Source organism: Stegostoma tigrinum, chromosome 2, assembly GCF_030684315.1.
Source record: "Stegostoma tigrinum isolate sSteTig4 chromosome 2, sSteTig4.hap1, whole genome shotgun sequence".
NCBI lineage: Eukaryota > Metazoa > Chordata > Chondrichthyes > Orectolobiformes > Stegostomatidae > Stegostoma > Stegostoma tigrinum.
This window is the reverse complement of record NC_081355.1, coordinates 70,491,528-70,512,460: the sequence shown is the minus strand read 5'-3', so window position 1 is coordinate 70,512,460 and position 20,933 is coordinate 70,491,528. Positions and strand designations below refer to the sequence as shown.

The 20,933-nt window shown below is 38.3% G+C and overlaps 1 protein-coding gene across 1 annotated transcript; it reads left to right on the top strand.

Moving 5' to 3' along the window:
• Positions 1–5,420: 5,420 nt before the first annotated feature.
• On the top strand, positions 5,421–17,618 carry LOC125449088 (anterior gradient protein 3-like). The gene is made up of 8 exons (XM_048524707.1): positions 5,421–5,556; positions 5,710–5,876; positions 5,973–6,036; positions 9,997–10,049; positions 10,224–10,300; positions 14,160–14,226; positions 14,342–14,425; positions 17,358–17,618. The coding sequence occupies exons 1-8, from the start codon at positions 5,444–5,446 to the stop codon at positions 17,405–17,407; spliced, it is 675 nt and encodes a 224-aa protein (XP_048380664.1). The 5' UTR covers positions 5,421–5,443; the 3' UTR covers positions 17,408–17,618.
• Positions 17,619–20,933: the final 3,315 nt, after the last annotated feature.

Sequence of the window (20,933 nt, the reverse complement as noted above, 5' to 3'; positions counted from 1 at the left end):
TTGTTCTTTCCTTCCCTAAATTTAATGATGAATTCTAAACTCTTTCATCCATTTATGGTAACAGAAATATTATGAGATTCATATGATCACTTAATGACAATGTGACAATTTAGTTCAGATCTTGCACAGAGTAATGCAAATATGCAAACAATAAAAAACAAGACCAGCCATGATTTCCAGCATCCACCACTTCTCACAGCCATGTGTTCTCCAGGAGACAACAAAAAATTAATTGTTCAAAACTCAGACAGAAACAAAATCTGGAAATTCCACTTTTGGCTACTGAAGTTAATTAACTTGAACATGGTTATTTATTATTTGTCTGTTATATTTTGTGACCTTCATCCCTGATGCAAACTGCAGTACCTCTGTTTCAAAGGAATGATGAAAATATGCACTGTCCAATTGTGTCAGCAGCCTTAAACCTTTAGATTAACAATCCTCTGGGAAAAGAGGAAAGAATCCTCTATTGTCCTGCTTAGTCTTACCTTCACACAACCAAATGATTAGTCAAGATTGAAAATCAAGCCACATAAGAAAACATTAGGTCAATATGACCAAATATTAGGTCAAAGAGATAGTTTTGAAGAACATCTTAAAGGAAAAGAGAGATGTAGAGAAGTGAATAGGTATAGATAGCACTAGAATTTCAAAGCTTAGTACCTAGGCTGCTGAAAACGTATGCACAATGGTGAACTAACTAAACTACAGGATGTGCTTGAGACTGCTATAGTTCTTACTACATTTTCGTAGTTGCAATTAGCTAACTACATTAATACTTCTTTAACACTTAACCATCAGACATCCTAAAGACTGAAGTTCTCTAAAATATCTAGGTCAGCATTTTAAATTTACCTGGGAAGAAGTTGTAAGTCGATAATCAAACTAGGGAAATTCCTTTGAACCTTTCCTAATGCCCCTGTATGAAGCATCGTATGAGAAAACTAAAAATGGACATTGTTTTATATGTAAGGCCTAAACAAAGTTACACAAAAGAATAAAATGGCATATTTTGTTTCATCCTAAACATCATAACATTGCAACGTAACACTCTATTACATTAACTATGGCCATATGGAACGACTTCAGAGAATTATTTTGAATAATTCCAGGGTCTATTTTCTTCTCAGTGGACTTTACATTCATTAGGCCATAAGGTATAGTTATATAAATACATGGCCACCTCGTGGTACAGTCGCTCAGTGGTTAGCACTGCTACCTCACAGCACTTGGGACCCAGGTTGCGTGGAGTTTGTACATTCTCCCCGTGTCTGCGTGGGTTTCCGCTGACTGCTCTGGTGTCCTCCCACAGTCCAAAGGCATGTAGGTTAGGTGGATGGGCCATGCTAAATTGCCTATAGTGTCCAATGATGTGCAGGCTAGGTGGGTTAACCATGAGAAATGCAGGATTACAGGGATGGGGTAGGAGGGTGGGACTGACATGGTGCAGCTTGGTGGCTCAGTGGTTAGCACTGCAGCCTCACAGCACCAGGGACACAGGTTCGATTCCAGCCTCGGGTAACTGTCTGTGCGGAGTTTGCACGTTCTCCCCGTGTCTGCGTGGGTTTCCTCCGGATGCTCGGGTTTCCTCCCACAGTCCAAAGATGTGCAGGCTAGGTGGATTGGCCATGCTAAATTGCCTGTAGTGTTCAGGGGTGTGTGGATTACAGGGGGATGGATCTGGATGGGATGCTTCAAGGGGCGCTGTAGACTTGCTGGGCCGAGTGGCCTGTTTCCACACTGTAGGGAATCTAGAATCTAGAAGACTGGGTGATATGCTCTTCAGAGGGTTGGTGTGGGCTCGTTGGGCTGAACAGCCTGTTTCCATTCTGTAGGGGTTCTATGGTTCTATTTTCATCTCTTTAACTAGCCTTGGGTCGATGACATTCAGCTCCTGTGTGCTTTTAATGCTTCCAATTCTTTCTAACACAGTATCAGAACTCTTGTGAAGTATGTAAATTTTATGTCAACAGTAGAGTTCATTAGCTTTTGACAAAATTAATACATTATAATACAGCTAAATAATTCAATCTCAGACAACAGAATTTCATGGATAAATACAAATAAATCCACATTGAAACTGAAATGGCAAAATATGAAAATAATTAGGACGATAGAGACAAATGAAATTCATAAGAATATAGAAAATGTACCAAGAGAGAAAATAAATAGTAAAGGGCAAAATGAGACAATAAAAAAAGATAATTACTAAAATATTAAATGTTATTATGAAATGAAATTCATTAAATAACTATTAGGACTGTTTATGAGGAAGAAGGTATGTCTGAAATACTAAGTATTTAATAATGATTTCTGCAAACGATGGTGTAGGTAAAAATATGCTAATGGAGTTTAGGGAACAATTATTAATGAAAATTATGGAAAGGGAATTGATTCAAGCATCACATCCTGGATTGCCAGATTGGTCAGACCCAAGATGAATAAATCACTGACGACTTCTGAGAGAATTCAAAGAGAAGGTAACAAAGGATTTGCCTTAATTTTTCACACTTCCTTAGGTGTACAAATAGCCACAGAAATGGGGAATAGATCATGCTTTTTGAGTTTCATTGAAGAAAGTAGAATAAAATCAATATCTGTTTGAACTAGAAATTCTGTGCATTCCCAAACACTTAGAACAGGATTTAATGAAATTGATGAGGCTGTTGTTGTGATCGCTTTTATCCTGTACCTTTCAGTAGCTATCAAGTTTGCATATTAATGCTCACATCTGAGCAGGGTTACAATCACACCCACCTAAAGCCAGAGGAGTCATTTTAACAGGAGCATGTTAAGTTCCATGATGGTGGGCAGGGTCCTTTAAAGTACAAACCTTTATGGATAATACACAGTTAAGAACATTTCCCATTCGTTACCAGAACAAGAAGAGGATCATATAATTTCTTAAACCATACAAACGTTAACCATGCCTTTGTATATCAGAATATGTTCATGTTTAGCAAAAGGAAGACGGGATTGCATGGTCTTCTGTGATAAAGGTTGCTCTCTTCTCTTTGGTTCATTATCAACTTGGAACAAGCAAGAAGAGCAAATTTAGCAAATTTATGTAATATCCACCACAAAGGTTAAGTTGTCCAAAGACATTTCAAGAAGCACAATAAAGATTGAACACGAATCCAAAAGAGTGGGTATTAACTAGGTCCTTCAAGGAGGACAGGGAGATAGAATGGGGAGGATTTCGGTTGGCGATGCAGAAAAGACCAGAGTCAAAAGACCAGAGAGTTCTGAAAAAGGCATTGTTAATTTATGGATCTTAAAGAAATGGAAAATATAAGTCAGAATCAGAAAACATTGTTGAGCACAAAGCAGGATATTGGCTAAGTGGTACTTTTTTTTTAGGATAGAATCGAGACAGAAGACTTCCAGATGCAAAGTTATGTGAAAGAAAATTGTGTTCGATATGAAAGAGTAAAATAGAAAACAACAGAACGTGAAGCATTTCTTTGACCACTTTTATTTTTAACATAAGAACATGATCTGGATTCAGATAAAGTTAGCTCTTACATCAAAATTGCAAAGATAGTAGGAACAGGTAGGGCAAGGGACAGGTGAGTGGTAAATCCATTTTAAGAGATCATATATATTTGCAAAGTATACCAAGATCAGAACTATACCTCAAATGACACATTTCCAAATGTAGTGCAGGAGCATAGGGATCTTGATGCTCAGTTAAATCCTATGAAGATAGCTGTAAAAGGTCACATTTTGTTGACATTTTTCATCCTGCATGCATCAGAACAATTCATAAGAATATGAATTCACAGGGAAAATCAACATTTATCCTGCATGAGATGAGGGTGCTGATTCTTTGGGAAGTGAACTTTGATTTGGAGAGAGCTTATCATGGAGAATGCACCCATTAATGTAGATTGACAATTAACTGCCTGGGTTTATTTACATTTCAAATCGGAAAGGTTGACTCTGATTGGTCAGGGCACTGTGCTGAAAAATGAACCAATGAATGGATGTCGCCTGAGATAATAGGAACTGCGGACATTGGAGAATCTGAGATAACAAGGTGTAGAGCTGGATGAACGCAGCAGGCCAAGCAGCATCTTAGGAGCAGGAAAGCTGACGTTTCGGGCCTAGACTCTTCATCAGGAGGGGTCTAGGCCCGAAACGTCAGCTTTCCTGCTCCTAAAAAGCTGCTTGGCCTGTTGTTATCATCCAACTCTACACTTGTTATCCTCCTTTGTTGAGTTAGATAAAATTTTTACAAAGCAGGTGGACAAATTAAAAACAATGACAAATGAAATATTAGGTTTATATTGAGGGGTCACAATTGCAAAATATATCCTAAGAGGCTAGCTTAAATGTATTTTTAAAGCAAAGATATCAGAGTGTGAAATGTTGCATCAGTAATGAACTGCATATGCAAGTGGGTATAACAGATCATTCAAGCAGTGGAAGCATGCACATTTTACAAGCATGTTGTAGTCTGCTACGGATAGTGGTTGTTGAGTCTTCAACTTTCTACCCATATATGGATGACCAGTAATCACTCCTGTTCTTACTCTTGCCATTGGTATGTACTGGAATGATTTGTAGGTTCATAATCAATTATTTGGTCATAATATGAATGCATCTTGCTTGACAGTTAAGTCCTGGGTGGGACTTGAAGACAGAAATTCAGGCTCAATGATGGTACACACTGTGCCACAAGACCTTCATCAGTAACAGTAGCCTTTGCTAAATAGACTACAGTATTATAAAGGGTAATTACTTGAAGTATATAAAAGCATGCAGGCAAAACAGGATAACAAGAGTGTAAAACCCAATCCTTCAATAGTCCCAAATTCAACACAAACAAGAACTTGCTCTCATTTACTACAATGGCTGTTTCACCAAAAAGATGTACTACTTAGTGTTTGAAGTGAGTGAAGTGTTTGATGAATGCTTATTGCTGACTTTACAAGCTATTAAGTGAAAAAAGAAGCATATTTAATTTTAGAAACATTTCATTTTGAAACACTATGTTGCATTTGTCATATGAATTCGATTTTCATTAATACAATGTATTGGAATCCACAAATGTTGCAGAGGCAACATTGGGGTGTTGCCACAACACATACAAATCAGATCTAAAGTTATGAATCAGCACAGTAGTCAATTGTTATATAATTTAAAAAAACTACCATGCTGTCTGCAAAATTTTCAGCCAATAGTAGAGAGACCAGTCAGCTTTCAGAGAAATCAACAGATACTGATTTGAATTACTCAATAGTTTGAAAAGATGGCACATTTTCTAAATAGTTCGTTATATCTATTCAATATTGCAAAATTGCACCTAAGAAACTTTATTGTGAAGATTCTGAGCTCAACAAGTTCAAAAAGGATCATTTTTACTTACAGAAGAAAAGATAAATAATCTAAATAAAGTCTATTCTTCCTGCTTTCTCAAGTCGGGGAGGGCGAGGACAGGATGGTGACCAATGGGGTAGCAATGATCGAGTATATATTTGGGAGCACAACACCTCTCGAATCACAGCTCAGTCCTAACAGCACTCAGCTCGGATTCGTTGTTACCTGGCGCAGGTAAGTGAAGGATGTAACATTTGATTCTCACCAAGGAAGTGAAATCACTTTTGGCAATCTGAAACAGTTCCTAAAACTCGCGCTCTGTCTCTCTCTGGGCAATTACTCGGTCGTGCGTACCTAGGTAACATTTAGTTAATTCTGTATTTCCAGTAATCGGAATCCCCCACCAAGAATGGCTGCAGTTTCGCTGTCCCTGCTAGTGTTGCTGGCGGCTGTCTCAAGTTGTCTGGCCAGAGGTCCATCTCAGAAGGCTGTCAGCCCTCCGTCAAAAAGCGGGAGTGCAGAAGGGAAGAAATGCCCTCCCAGTTTATCCAGAGGTAAGCAATCGCCGCAGGCTAGTGGGTTGGGGGTTTGCACGTGTGTTTTCAACCTGCTCAGTTTACTTAACTGTGCACATTTTTGTTCCATTTTAGGATGGGGCGACGAAATTAATTGGGTTCAGACCTACGAGGAAGGACTACACAAAGCAAGAAAGAGGTAACCTCTAACTGAAAGCGCTCTCTAGTGTCTCGGTCTGCGCCTGTACACCTTCACTCTTTCGGATGTTTGGATATTCCTATAGGAAACTCGCGTATGTACAATTAACATTAGCTGGTAGATGTGGACAAGTTCGAAATGACTGATGATTAAGTGTCAAACTGCAGTGCCCGCGGAGAAGTGAAACTGCAAGCTTGGAGGGGTGAATGAAAACAGCAGTGTACTCATAAGGGGTTGTTAGAAGAAAACGCGCTTAAAAAAGCAAAGAGGCGAGGCGACAGGACGTTAAGAGGGGAAAAAAAGACGTGAGTTATACTTCGAGGAAAGCAAAGGGCTATTCAAGAAGTTCGCACATATTCCAACAGCCCACTGTTTGCAGAGATTATTGCTAAGGCAGGAAACATTGTCTCGTCCCCGCCTCACTGACACCCCATTGACAAAAAGGCGGGGACGAGACAATGTTTCCTGCCTTAGGTATACGGGAAATACAGAAACAAAACTTATTCCGAGAGATACCGGAAGGTCAAGTAAAACGTGAAGCATAGTAAAGTGTACTTTGCTTTTATTTCGAAGTGTTGGAAATCTCTGTGCCACAGAGATGAATAGATATGCGTTAGTCCGCAAAACAGAACTCCCGGGCGATTGTGTATGTTTATGCTACGTACTGGTTTGTTAAAGTGAATGGAATTGATATCTCTTAAATTTAATCTCTCCTGAACGTCAGTTTTTTTTGTCTGCTAATATAAATGGCTCCAAATCCCTAAAATATAAGAAGTACCTTAGTCTCTTCAAGTTTGTTGGGTCACTGAATAAGATCATGGCTGGCTTTCACTCACTAACCCAACATACCTTAATTCCCTGCGGACTTGAAACAAGAACATAACGATTTGGGACATTCATCGAACAGGGACTGATCTCTGGGATTATAATCGACCTGGATATCAGACCCTTGCTCTGGCTCGTCCTCTTGCGGCGTTGGGGCATGAAAGAATGCAATTTGTCAATTTTTCTCAAGGAAGGGATGAGTGTATACTGTGGGAAGGCTCCCAGAAATAGGTGAACTTAATCTGCATCTTCAAGTTTTTTTTAAAAAACTTCTACTGAAGTGAGAACTGAATTTCCGAAATATGGAATCAGAATGTGAGGATTGTTACATTTGAAATTTCTAATTATGATTCTTTTGCTTTTGATTAACTAAAACCTTTCCTTTACCAATCTGATTTTTATTTCGGTGCATATGCTTGTTAAAATTCAAAACACCTATCTAAGGCCTCATGGGCTGAGCTACTGGTCTACTCATTTCACAAGCTAGTTCAAGTTAGGTGCAATAGGTAACCCCTTAATAATGGCACAGAGACAAATGGACTCGATGTTTGCCTATGCTCCTTGCCACACTAAACCCATTAGGAGTCTGTGTACAAACGGTGCACTCAGGTCATCATGGCTTTGATTTCAGAAATGAAAGAACCCTCCTGCTACTCCTGAGGAGCCATACTAAACAATAAGTATTTATTCCTGGCTGACACCCTCCTTCTTACAGGGCCAAACTTTCATGCTGTCACTCATGACAGATCAAATCCTGAAAGAGGTCTTGAATCATTGCTATCAAAATAGGTGGTACCATACAGACTGCCAATGGTCTGTATGTTTACTGCGTTTGACAATCCACCTCTGGCCCTGGAGCATACCTGTTGCATCATTAATGAAGTGTCTGGAGCACCACAGATATTTGAGTGAGATGAACTCTTTCCCTTGCAAAGTCAACTAATTTGAGCACAGGCAGGCAAAACCTGATGAGCAGCAATTCTCTACAAGAAAGCATTCATCCAAATAGTTTCTAGATGCTGTCAGCATGTAGAACATGCTGGTGTTTGAATAACAAATGAATCTTGAGCAAAATTTTGGACTCCAGCAATCAGTCGAGGATGTTGCCATATTGTTACATCTGAATTCTCTTTGCTGTGCACCACCAGTCTGTCCTTTAGCTCATTCAGTTACAAATATGCACACTGTAAGGGAATGTTGCTTGTTCTTGCTCTGACACATTCCTGAGGGTTGCAGAGCAAAAAATATTATAATTCCTTTTGTGTTCAAGTACCATGGTGGGAATCTATTTTTCCCCTCTTATAAACTTGGCCTTGTAGGACAGAAACAAAATAGCATGCGCTGTTTTGGGGAGAAAACCACTGGGGAGTAAAGCATGGTTTATTGATAGCCTTTTCCAAACCCATAATATCTGAAGTACTGTTGAGTGCTACCAATATTATTTATGAGGTTGACCCCATTTCAGACTTTGATCAATTAGTCAGGTACCAATCCTGTCCAGTGCAGATAATCAAGGAGGAAGGCCATAAGGCACATTGTGATTCATCCATTCAGATAAATCTGAAGGCCTCCCAATTGTATCACTGATTTTTTTTCTTAAACAACTCCAGGGCATCAGCCCCAATAATTAATTTGGATGATCTCGATTGCTCTTTATGTGCACAAGAATTTCATGATTGATTTTGTTTGAACCTGTGTCCCTATGCTCAAGTGACTGTTCAAATTAATAGAATACTTGACATTATTTTCTTTCCTTTGTTCAAAGCGGTAAGCATAGAAGCAATCATTGTTTTCCAGTTTTAACGTAATCAGTATTAACTCTATAGATCCACCATGTATCTTTTCTATGCATTTCATCCAGTGGTTGAAGGTCTTACTGAACAGAATTTCACATGCTGCTTGCAATGTGATTTTTGCCAAAGCACAAAGCTTAACAATTACCTCATTACTTGGGGTAGAATTGGGCTATTCAGCACAATGAGACTTTTTTGACATTTGATCAAGTTTGACATTACTCAACCCCATTCTCTGACCTTCTCCCCATAACCATTGATCCCCTTTCCATTCAAGAACCTATCTCTCTCTGCTCTAAATACACTCAATAACTTGGTCTCCACAACTCTGACAATGAGGTCCATATATCCATCTCCCACTAGCTGAAGAAATTCCTCCTCATCTCCGTTCTAAAGGGTCATCCTTCCAAACTTATTCTACAGTTTTTAATCATTCAGCTTTCCATTGAGCTTTGTTTACTTATTTTCCTGTGTTGAATAATATTTAACATCAAGTCTGAGTCTCCTCCATCTCTTTCAGGTACATCTTTAGCTATTTTAATTTATGCAGCTTAAAGATCATCTCTTTCCTGTATGTAGTTCTTGCAACATACAATGTTATGTCATAAATTTTTCTGACCATTTAAATATTCATCCAATTTGTTCTGTAATTTCAAAATTGTCAAATCTGTTACTTTTATTTAATTATTTTCAAATTTAATCTTTCTTTGCATGGAGTTTCTAAGTAATTCTTAGTTATGTAAAAGTAATGTACCAGAGCAACATTGAGCATTCCATAATATTTTATCCCCAGACAAGTGTCTTATCCATTTTTGAAGGCTTGCCCTCAAAAAGCACAACATTTGAGTATAACTAAACTTTCATGTGGAACTTCAGCAAAAACTTTTTTTTTCCTGGAAGTCATGCTAACATACAGATCTTCACAGTCCATGTAGTTTGCCATTAATCAAAGAATCCTGCTAAAGATATAAATTCAGCCTTTCTTCTCTATAGTCACCGTAAGTGAAAATGTTTAAGTTCCAGTCCAATTCTTGGTCCATATGCTGACTGATAAACTCAGTGGCCTACAATGTAATTGCAAACTGCTAGCTGCTTTCCAAAAATCATTTGAATGGGAAATAAGAATGCATCTGAACACAGTCAAGAATTTGAAGTTAAATAGGAAAATAACTTGAGAAACCCACTTCAATCTTCAATACTGACCATGCGTTATACGAATTCCAGTCCTTCACCCAAACTTATTTTCTTTAAAAGTGTGTTTTTCATAGCATTTAAATAATGAAATATTAACAATGGTATTCCATGTTTTATTTACTGATCTGGCATTCTTATTTCATTTCAGTAACCGACCGTTGATGGTTATCCACCACTTGGAAGATTGCCAATTCAGTCAAGGTAAGTGATCACTTCAAAAAAACCATGCTGATTTCCTACATTGTATTTCATCATGCTTTGGAGTGAACTAGCTGTCAATAATGCTCAGATTTAGTATGGAATATTCACAATCACTTAATCAAAAATGATCAGTCGTATTGCACAACTTTCAAATATTTTCCTAACTCTTAACAGCCTTGAAGCAGGCATTTGCTCAGAATGAGGAGATTCAGAAAATGGCAAAAGAAGACTTTGTTATGCTTAATCTTGTGGTAAGTGAGAAAAATAGACATTGAATGCTTGCGTTTTAGGTTCTGGCTGTTTTTGACCTCAGCATTCTGATGTCGTTCTTTGATACTTTGCATCTGAGTCCACCAAGAAATTCTGTTTTAACCTCATCCTGAACTATTTTAGCACCATAAAGTATTTTCTCCACTGTACAGTACTTCACATCTATCACTATCTAGCCTGCCACATTTATTTTCTTTGATTCCCCAACTTTGCAGTGATGAGCCCTCAGATGCCTTAGTCTATATACGTAATAACCGTTCCTCTGTCATCAACATTGTGCTTTTAGTTATCTTTCAAATACTATCTTATCCACTCAAGTCCTGTCTCCGAATATTCACTCCTTTGATCTTAATTAGCGCTTTTTTTAAAACTTAAAAATTGACCTTTACAAACACTTCTTAGAAGTTTGCGCACAATGTACAGTAGGCATTAATGCAATAGGCCTCCATTGTCTCTTTTCAGAAAGATTGTTGGTCAAGTAGAATTCTGCCCAATTAGTTGCTTAATTGCTGTTTTTCTAACTTGTCATTTTACTGAACTCTGAAGAGCTCTCTAATGACTGATTTTTCAATTAAGATTAGATATTTAATTTTTACCAACACATTTAAAATGTGTATTATTAGCTATTTACAAGAAATTCCTTGGTGACCATCAATTGACTTGTTAATGATTTGCAATTCCCCCTCACACCCTATGGAAACTACTATCTAACCCCAGAGATTTTAGCTTTCTTAAAATACTAAGTTCACATGGAACTTAAAGAAAGTGCTGGTGTTAGTAAGACAATCTCTGAGGAAGACATGTTTCTTATTCTCCCACTCCCCCATGATTCACTTAACGATATCAGTTTGCCATGTTATAGTAGATGATAGCAATTGAGTACGAGAAATAAAATATTGTACAGTGTGAGCAAACATATGTTTCTTAGCTTGGTGTATTTGTGTATAAGTGGTTTGCGTGTAACAAACTCTGTGGGAAAGTGTTCAGATGTAGAGAATTACTGTAGATCATGGCATATGAGTTAAACAGATGTATAAGACAATCCCAGTTCCTTGGAGTCAAAAGTCATGTATTTGCAAAATAATCAGCATAAGACCATGAAATGTGACACTTGCTTTAGTAATCAGTCTCCATTCAGCATCTCTGTTAAAACCTACTTAACTTCCCTTATAAGCTTAATTCGGTATATGGGATCAAGCAGATAGAGGCTGTCATGTGAAGAAGCTGCAGTGTTTTAAGATAGGAGCAAATTACTGCAGATGTTGGAATCTGCACTGAAAACAGTGGGTCGGGCAGCATCTCTGGAGAGAGCAAGCTGACATTTTGTGACTAGATGACTTTTACCAGAGCTAACGTGAAATGTAGAGAGGCAGCAATTATGCAATAGTTGGGGGAAGATGGAGTCCTAGGAAGAAAGGATGTTGATAGTTCAGATTAAGTGATTGAAATGTAAAAATGGCAGGCTTGAAAGAACAGACAGTTCCACTGGGGCTGGGGGCAGGGGAGAGAAGACATTATAACAGAATATAACAGGTAAAGTTCAAAGAAAGGTAAGGAATGGGAGTTGTTTCATGTCTTGAAGGTGTTAACCTCAGTATTAAATCCAGAAGATTGTAAAGTGCCTAGTCTGAAGATGAGATGCTGTTCCTCCAGTTTGCGCTGTGATTCACTGGAGCACCGCAGCACGCCGAGGACAGACGTGTGGGCTAGCAAGCAAAGTGCTGTGTTAAAAATGACTGGCTGCAGGAAGTTAGAAGCCATTCTTACACACAGACCAAAGGTGTTCTACAAAGCCAGCCAGTCACCCAGTCTGCATTTGGTTTCCCCAATGTGGCCACAAAGGGGGCAGCAAATACAATACACAAAATTGGAGGAGGTAGAAGTGATATGCTGCTTCACCAGGAAAGACTGTTCAGGTCCTTGGGTGGCAAGCAGGGAGATGGTGAAGGGGCGGGTGTTGTACCTTCTGCATGAGAAGGTGTTGTGGGAAGGGGGAGCCTGATGTTGGTGGCCAATGATGGGCTAAGATGTCCCAGAAGGAATGATCTATGAAATGCAGATGGGGTGTGAGGGGAAGATGTGTTTGGTGTTGGCATTCTCCTGGAGTTGTCTGAATTGGCAGAGAATGATCCTTTGAATGTGGAGGCTGGTGGGGTGAAAAGTGAGGACAAAGGTGACCCAATCCCACTGAATGGTGGGATGGCGCAAGGGTGGAAGCACAAGTAATAAGTCCGATGTGGTTGAGGGCTCTGTTAACAACCACGTGCAGGAATCCATGGTTATGGAATGTATGCTGACACAAAGCAGGGATTGTCATGGTCTGGCATGTTGAGTTAAAACAGAAAAGGATCCTCCAGCAAGAAGAATGAAACAAAAACTCTTTTAGTTAAAAGACATAACTCATCAAATAAATGCTGCAGGGAGGGAAGTTGATGTTCATGGAAAACCCAGTGTGAGAATGAGAATTTGTCCCAAAAACAAATGCATCAGGACATGGACCACACCAGTGGCTTATCTTGCCCAATGGATCTCTGTAAAACACTGAAATGCTTATATCATCAGAGATACACTGTGTACATGGACTCAAGTGGGCCTAATCAAACAGAATGTGACAAAGATTCCAGTCCAATTGTCAATTTAATGCAGCTACTTTATGGAAGAAATAATTTAGTGTTGTGACAGAAAGCTGAAATTGCTCAGACTACCAAAAGCCCTCCAGTGCCAAAATTATCTATTTCTGGCACTTTTGCCTCGTAGGCAGCAAAATCACACAGCCATTAAGTCATAAGTCAATAACTGCCTATGAATTTTGATGTCCAATAACCAAACTATGGAGTAGAAAACTTAAAGCTTAGTGAGAAGTACAAGCCAAAAGACAAGATTCTACTGATAGTTTCCTGCATGGCTGATGGTATAAAGTTGAAGTGCATGAAAGCGTTTCACGATGTACATGATGAATATCAAGTTCCTTGCGTGAAATTTTTGTATATGACAGTAGCAAGATGAATAAAAATGGAACCAGTTTGCACATTGTTAATGTCTGCTTAAAGAATGCCATGTGTGGGACATCTTCAGCTCCCATAAACTGAGATCAAGAGATACCTGCAAAACAAATAACACCCAATTATACCAGGAGATCTAATGTCTGTCATTCAACCTGTGATAGGGAGTTAGCACTGGGGTTGGAGCATGGCTCAACAACTCATTCAATGATCATCTTAATTATCAGAAGTCCTAATGATAAACCTTGCTGACATTTCCTTTAGAAACCAAAACCTCATTCTCATCCTGATAAGAAAAGGTGCAAGATGTTTGGGCAATTTCAAACTTCCCCTTGCCTCATTCAGAGTAATACTGCACCAAATATACTTTTTCACAAATGTCTGTGGGAATGGTGCAAGATGTGAAGGCAAACAAAGTAAAGTCAAGAACCAGTCATTATTTTAATAGAATGGTCTTGTTCTCTAAATATTGACTAGTTCATACATTGTAGTCAATATTCTAACAGTAGTAACTGCATGTCAGAATCTTCAGGACACTCTTTGGAATCTTGGACTATAGTACATTTGTGACTTTCAAGTGAGAGTGGCATTTTCAGTTAGGATATTTTCTAAATGAAAGAAAACAAGGGGAGCTACTTAATTGTGCTGTTTTTTCCCAATTTACACCAGCACAGTGGTGAAAGAGCAGGTTCATGTTAAGCATATACATGTTCACTTCTTCTGGTTTATTTTTAACTATGCATCTTTTTAGCATTATTTGAATTTACTGATTGGCATTGCTAAATGCAATGGTAGCTCTTTTGCTAGTGCTGCAACTAAATACTTTTCTTCATTATAGTTTGAGACAAATGACAGCAACTTGTCACCTGAAGGACAACAGTATGTTCCGAGGATAATGTTTGTCGGTAAGAATTTCAATATCCACATTTTTGAAGAATATAATTTATTTGTTTAGTATTTGAGATATTTAGTTTGTGCAGTTGTATGTATTGAGTGCCTTTTTGTTTTCTTTCAATACAGATCCTTCCTTAACAGTGAGGGCAGATATCAAAGGGAATTACAGTAACCGTAAATATGCCTATGAGCCTAAAGACATTGACCTCTGTAAGTTTAAGTTGCCTCAACTACAGTAAGAACAGTTGTAATTCTTTGTTTGATAAAACAATCTCCAGTACATGCTGGATATACTATTGCAAATGTACTCTCAGGCAACAGATGTGGAGGGAGGATCAAGAATTCACGAATCAGGTCAATTACTTTGCATCCAACTAGGAGAAACTAAAAATGCGATCAGGTTTGAGCAACTGAAGGAGTGAGGTATTGAAAAGGACAAGAGGGAAAGTCTTTGAGGTGAAAGGTGTAGATGACAGACTAAAATACCAAGAATGTTAGTTGAACAAGGGCAAAAAATGGCAATACGACAAGTTTTTTTAAAAAAAATGAAAATGTGTGGAGAGAAGATTTGAATGACAAATGATGAACAGCCACCATTTGAAGTCAAAAACAAGAGTAAAATGAAAACTGCAAAGAAAATGGGTATCTACTCTTGTGACACGGCCATCCTTCAGTCAAAGGGGAAAAAACTCTATTATTTAAATTTTCCACTCTGCACTCACACTGACCCCTCTCCTCAAACTTCTCTCTTCTTAGACCATAAGACGTAGGAGCAGAAGTTAGGCTATTCGCCCCACTGAGTTTGCTGCGCCATTCATTCACAGCTGATAAGTTCCTCAAACCCATTCTCCCACTTTCTCCCTGTAATCTTTAGCTCTCGTGCTCTTGTGCTCTCCTTCAGAACTCTGGGGTGTGGTCTATCTGTTCCAGGTGGTTTATCCACCCGAGGTGATGGCCACCATACTCACCTCTGCTCCCAACTCTTGAATTTTAGGGATATTACTAATGTCTTCCACTGAAGATTGACGCAAAGAACTTCATTCGATTCCTCAGCCTTTTCTTTGTAATAGTACTGCTGCTCCAGCATCATTTTCCAGTGGTCCAATGTCCACGTTTGCCTAGCGTTCCACAAGCTATATTGACCATTACCTCTGCCTCCATTATTGCCAATAGCAGCAAGATCAGACCTATCAATCTCCTGGAATTAAAATTTGGCCCTGGTCTTGCCTCTCCAAACCATTTCAACTGGCATGGTAATGCCTCAACTTACAGGCCTTCTGGATTATAGGTGTGTTTGGAGGAGGTGGGCTGGGGTGGGGGGGAATCATTTTGATTCCCGCTCTTGATGTTACTTTTTACGCTGCAAATAGGAACCTGATTTAGGGTGAAGCAGGATTGATCTCAATCATAACATTGCCACAGTTGAATAAACTACTGACAGGCAGAGCTTTTGGTTTACTCAAAGTACTAGAGGATTAATAGTGCCTATTGAATCCTGGCCAGATGGCAGAACAGGATATGAAATTGTTCAGAATGTATTTGTGATTTACTAATATGTGCTTCCAGAAGGCAAGACTCCAAGCCTGGAGTACACATTAGGAATATTGATCTTCTAATCTTCAGTGGTAAATTTTAAATCTCAACCAAGTGTTCCCTGTCAAATCAAATACATTCTAATCAAAGCTGGACTGGCTGTGAACCCACTGCAAAAATTACATTCACATTTAATTAATTCAGGAGGTTGGAATTTTAGATATTTAATGTTTCAAAATTTGCAATTTATTTGTGACAACATTAGGATAGTGTCCTAATCAAGGCTATTCAGTAGCTTTTGTTACATTTTTAACAATCTAGTCTGTATGTGGTTACGTTACTTCAGCTGCTTAAAGAAATTGGTTCCATTTTAATGAAGCAGAGAAGGTGAGAGACTATGAAGGGTATTGACAGGGAAAAAGAGTAAAAATTAGGCTTGAAGAGTAGTTTTAGTCACATGCTTTTTAGATTGTGACATTCTCCAATACAAACATGGTTGTAGAAGACTTTGAGGTGACATTTTGGAACAGAAATGTTTTTACACATCTGCAGTACAAAAGGACATACAGAAAAGGATAAAATATGACACTCCGCTTCAGTTTTGCAGAAAGCCAGCTTTGGTGGTGGGCACCCAAGCAATTTACATCAAATTCTGAACCCATGATTTGGCTTTGTAAAAGCTGAAGGGAAAGGGGGTGAATCTAAAACATTTGCCTGAATTTGACATCAACCAGATTCCCATTGATTTGAAAATGGGTTTGAAAGTAGAGCTCACTTTTTGGTCCACAATTAGTAAATGATTTTCATTCTTCTCTCAACTATACATTATGGAGCACATCCCACTGGTGGGAGAACTATCCACCTCATCCCAGACAAAAACTGGTGCCAGAAGTAATCTTTTAGATAAGAGATTATGCCAGAAGCTATCAGATGTTGCATTTCAACTGCCAACAGTCTAGAAAGCAACAAATTTGAACTGTGACTTCTATATTTTAAGATAAATATCTGAAATATTAATTCTTCTCATTCCCGCTGCTGAAAAGATCCAACCTGAGTTATTTTCTTTCATGTGTAATACTTGTACACTGCTATTCCACATGACTAAGATTCAGTGTACATTGTTGGAAAGCATGATTTTGGGCATTCAAGTGAGAATCAGACTATTTACTTAAAGTGCAAAAGTTACATGAAGTGGGTGGAGAATGGGACAAAGTGAATAGTTCATTTAAAGAGCTGGTGCAGGAGCATTAAGTCAATTGGTCTCCTCTGCTGTAACAACTCTCTGATTCTGTTTCGTTCATGTTAAATTTTCTCCAGTTGAACATCACTGATAGTCAATGAAACAGCATGAATCAGGGATTGAATTAAGAATCTTTGGCATGACATTCCAGTTTACTAGAATAACTTTTATGGTCCACAATCTCTCTCATCTCATAAAATCGAACAATTTGCATTCTAGGAGATCATGCTCAAATGAACAGATTTCAGACATGTAATGATGTTGATGGCATACACAACAGGCATCTTGTGAACTCCACAGCCCAATAGAGATAGCAAACTGTAATAAATTTGACCATACAGCAATAATACTTTTTTCTCTTTCTTTTAGTGATTGCAAATATGAAGACTGCCAGAAACATTCTGAAGAATGAATTATAGAAGCTTGAAGTCATCTATCTGCCATAAGCTTTATTCATTGCATTATTTCTGTTCAACACTTGTAACTATAATAAACTTATTGTGTAGAGTCATTGCATGTCACTGTCCCAATATGTACTGATACGTGCAAAACAGGTGTAAATAATGTTCTCTCAATATGGGTATTTCTGATTGTACGCAATGACATTTTAATAAACCCTTTTGATACCAATGTGAGTGTTTGCGCAATGTCTGCATAATTAAGTGAACAGATGGTAGGAGTTTCTATTATATAGTTCTATGATTGATTTACTATTTAAAAATATGAAAGGAATTTGAATTTTGAGTGCTTTTCATGATCTGAATATCTCAAACTTTACAGCTAGAATGTACTTTTCAAGTTCACTCATTATTTTATGTCAAATACCCGCACACTGTTGATCACTAACCATTTTTAAAAATGAGTTCGCCAGTGATACTTAATTATGCAATAGCTGCACTAGAGAATGTTTACACACTGATTAGATTGTTTACCGAATATAATTGGTTCTCCAAAAGACACAGGTTTAATTCTGTCCACAGCTGTATAAGTAACTCATTTCTTTTTGAATAACGTCCTATTTAGCTGCTTTGGTCTTTACTCACTATTTAGATGTTGTAGGGCGATTAAATAAATGCAAAAAAGATGAAGAAGGCTTATTAAGCCTCATTCATTTAGCTTATTAATTCAGGAAGTTTATTTGTTTGTTTTAATTCAGCTGTGATCAAACTTTTGCTAATTCAACTTTAACAACTGCTGCTGCTTTTTCTAGCTGAAGTTTTAATTTATAGTCAAGAACAAGTGTTTCCTCCTGCAATCGGAGTAATAGAGGTCTATAGCACAGAAAAAGACACTTCAGCCCATCGAGTCTGTGTTTAGCGTCCAGCTTTCTCAAGTCCTTTCCACACCTATTCATTCTATTTTACATAATCCTCTTTGAACATTGTGCCTGCCAGTTTTCTTTGTGATTTCTTCCACCTCTTTCCTTTTCAATTCACAAATTGGCTTTGCACTCAGACAGGATAGTCGCTTCTTCAAACCAGCAACCTCAAGATTTGTTTTGCTAATACTATTTTAACCAAATTATTTTCACACTTTTTCTGGAATTCAACTTAAATAAGATGATTTCTTCTCCAACTGCATGATTTTGGCATGTAACATAATACTGTGAGATGTAAGCTAATTACGCAATTTTTACACAAAAATACATTTGTAAGTATTATTACACAAAGTTGTTTTACTCACTCTTTGGACATGCAGTGAAACATCTCCAATGCAGCTGGGACTTGAACTTAGATCATCTGGACTCCGAAGTAGAACACTACCACTGCACAACCAAATCACCCAAATTTCAATGATAGATTTGGTTACGAGAGCCAATCTAAAGTCCTGCCAATCTTCATTAATTACAAGACTGATTCCAGTTATAAGTATGTTTTCACTGAATTTACTAAATTTATTGCAGCATGTACAAAAATCAATAATTAATCAGGTGGTGGAATCAGTGAATTCAACAGTTTCCTTTGTCTTTTTTCTAAACACTATGGCTAAAAACCAAGCCTTATTAACCTTTCCAACCAGCCACCACCCCATGGACATGATAAGACATACCCTGAACTCTAATTGGCTTGCTAGTCAATTGAGGGGGGATCTTATAGAAAAATATCAAATTATGAAGGTAATAGACAAGATAGAACATTACAGCGCAGTACAGGCCCTTGACGTTGCGCCAACATGTGAAACCAAACTGAAACCCATCTAACCTACACTGTTCCATTACTATCCATATGTTTTTCCAACAACCATTTAAATGCCCTTAAAGTTGGCGAGCCTACTACTGTTGCAGATGGTGCATTCCACGCCCTTACTACTCTCTGAGTAAAGAACCTACCTCTGACATATTTTCTATGTCTATCAACCCTCAACTTAAAGCTATGTCCCCTCATGCTAGCCATCATCATCCAAGGAAAAAGACTCTCACCGTCCATCCTATCTAATCCTCTGATCATCTTGTATGTCTCTATTACGTCACCTCTTAACCTTCTCTCTCATGAAAACAGCTTCCAGTCCCTCAGCCTTTTCTCATAAGACCTTCCCTCCATACCAGGCAACATCCTGGTAAATCTCCTCTGTACCCTTTCCAATGGAAATCCCCTGAGCACCACATTCAACTTGATATCAGGAATAGGGAAGTGTGTGCCAAAGATCATTTGGTTTTAGTGGTTAGTTCTCTTCAAGGTCAATAACAAGTACCATTGCTTTGCTTGTAAGAGGATGTTCCCACTGGCAGGTGAAGCTAGGACAAGAGGGCATAGCCTCAAGATTAGAGGGAGCAGATTTAGGACTGAATTGAGAAGGAACTTCTTCACTCAGACGGTTGTTAATCTACAGAATTCCTTGCCCAGTGAAGTAGTTGACACTACTTCAGTAAACGCTTTTAAAGCCAAGGTAGATATTTTTTGAACAATAAAAGAATTAAGGGATACGGTAAGAATGCGGGTAAGTGGATCTGAGTCCACAAAAAGATCAGCCATGATCTTATTGAATGGCAGAGCAGGCTCGAAGGGCCGAACAGCCTACTCCTGCTCCTAGTTCTTACATTCTTATGAACAGTTCATCTCAGATTGGCTTAACAGTGTGTGTCTAATTCCTGATTGATATCTTTATGAGTATTAGTCATTTTAGTGAGATCACTTCATCCTAACTCCTGATTAGTTTTCTAATATGTCAATTATTCAAGAGACCATCCTCTCCAAAATTCTGTTATTTCTATGGTTTCTCACTGAGATGTTGACATATTTTACAATATCTGTCCTACTCAGTGTTCAGGATATGAGGATGTACATTGTCATGTCCTCATGATAGATATCGTGAGCTCATTGTCCTAGATTTACTTAATTAGTGTGAGTTTCCCATTGGATGAAACTTTATCAATGATTGTACATTTTTATACAAAATAGTTAATTTTAAATACATAACAGCACTGTAAACAGTAAGTTCACAGAGAGTCTTGACTAATAAAAGTTGTAAAAAATAAGACTATATTATCATGAAACTACTTGTACTCTATTACAGAGATTACAGAGGTTAATTCTAGTTTGTAAAGGTACCAATGGGACTTCCTCACACTAAACATGAATGCCAAACCTTCCCTCTCAATCTGGGTATATTTGCATTCGGCTTCAGCCAAAGCCAAGGAAGCATATGCTGTCAGGTGTTCCTCTCCATTAGGCTACCAGTGAGCCAACACTACCCTGATACCATACGGGCAGGCATCGCACGTCAGCACTACCTCTCACTTCAGATTGTAGTAGGCCAGCGCCTTAGATGACGATAGCTGTTTTTTCACTCCCCTAAAGGCTACTTCTTGGCTACGTGACCATTTCCAAGGCTGAACCGTTTTCAACAGCAGGTGTAAGGGTGCCAAGATGGAGTCCAGGTTATGTATGAATTTTTTGTGATAATTCACCAACCCAAGGAATGACATAAGTTTCGATACGGAGATGG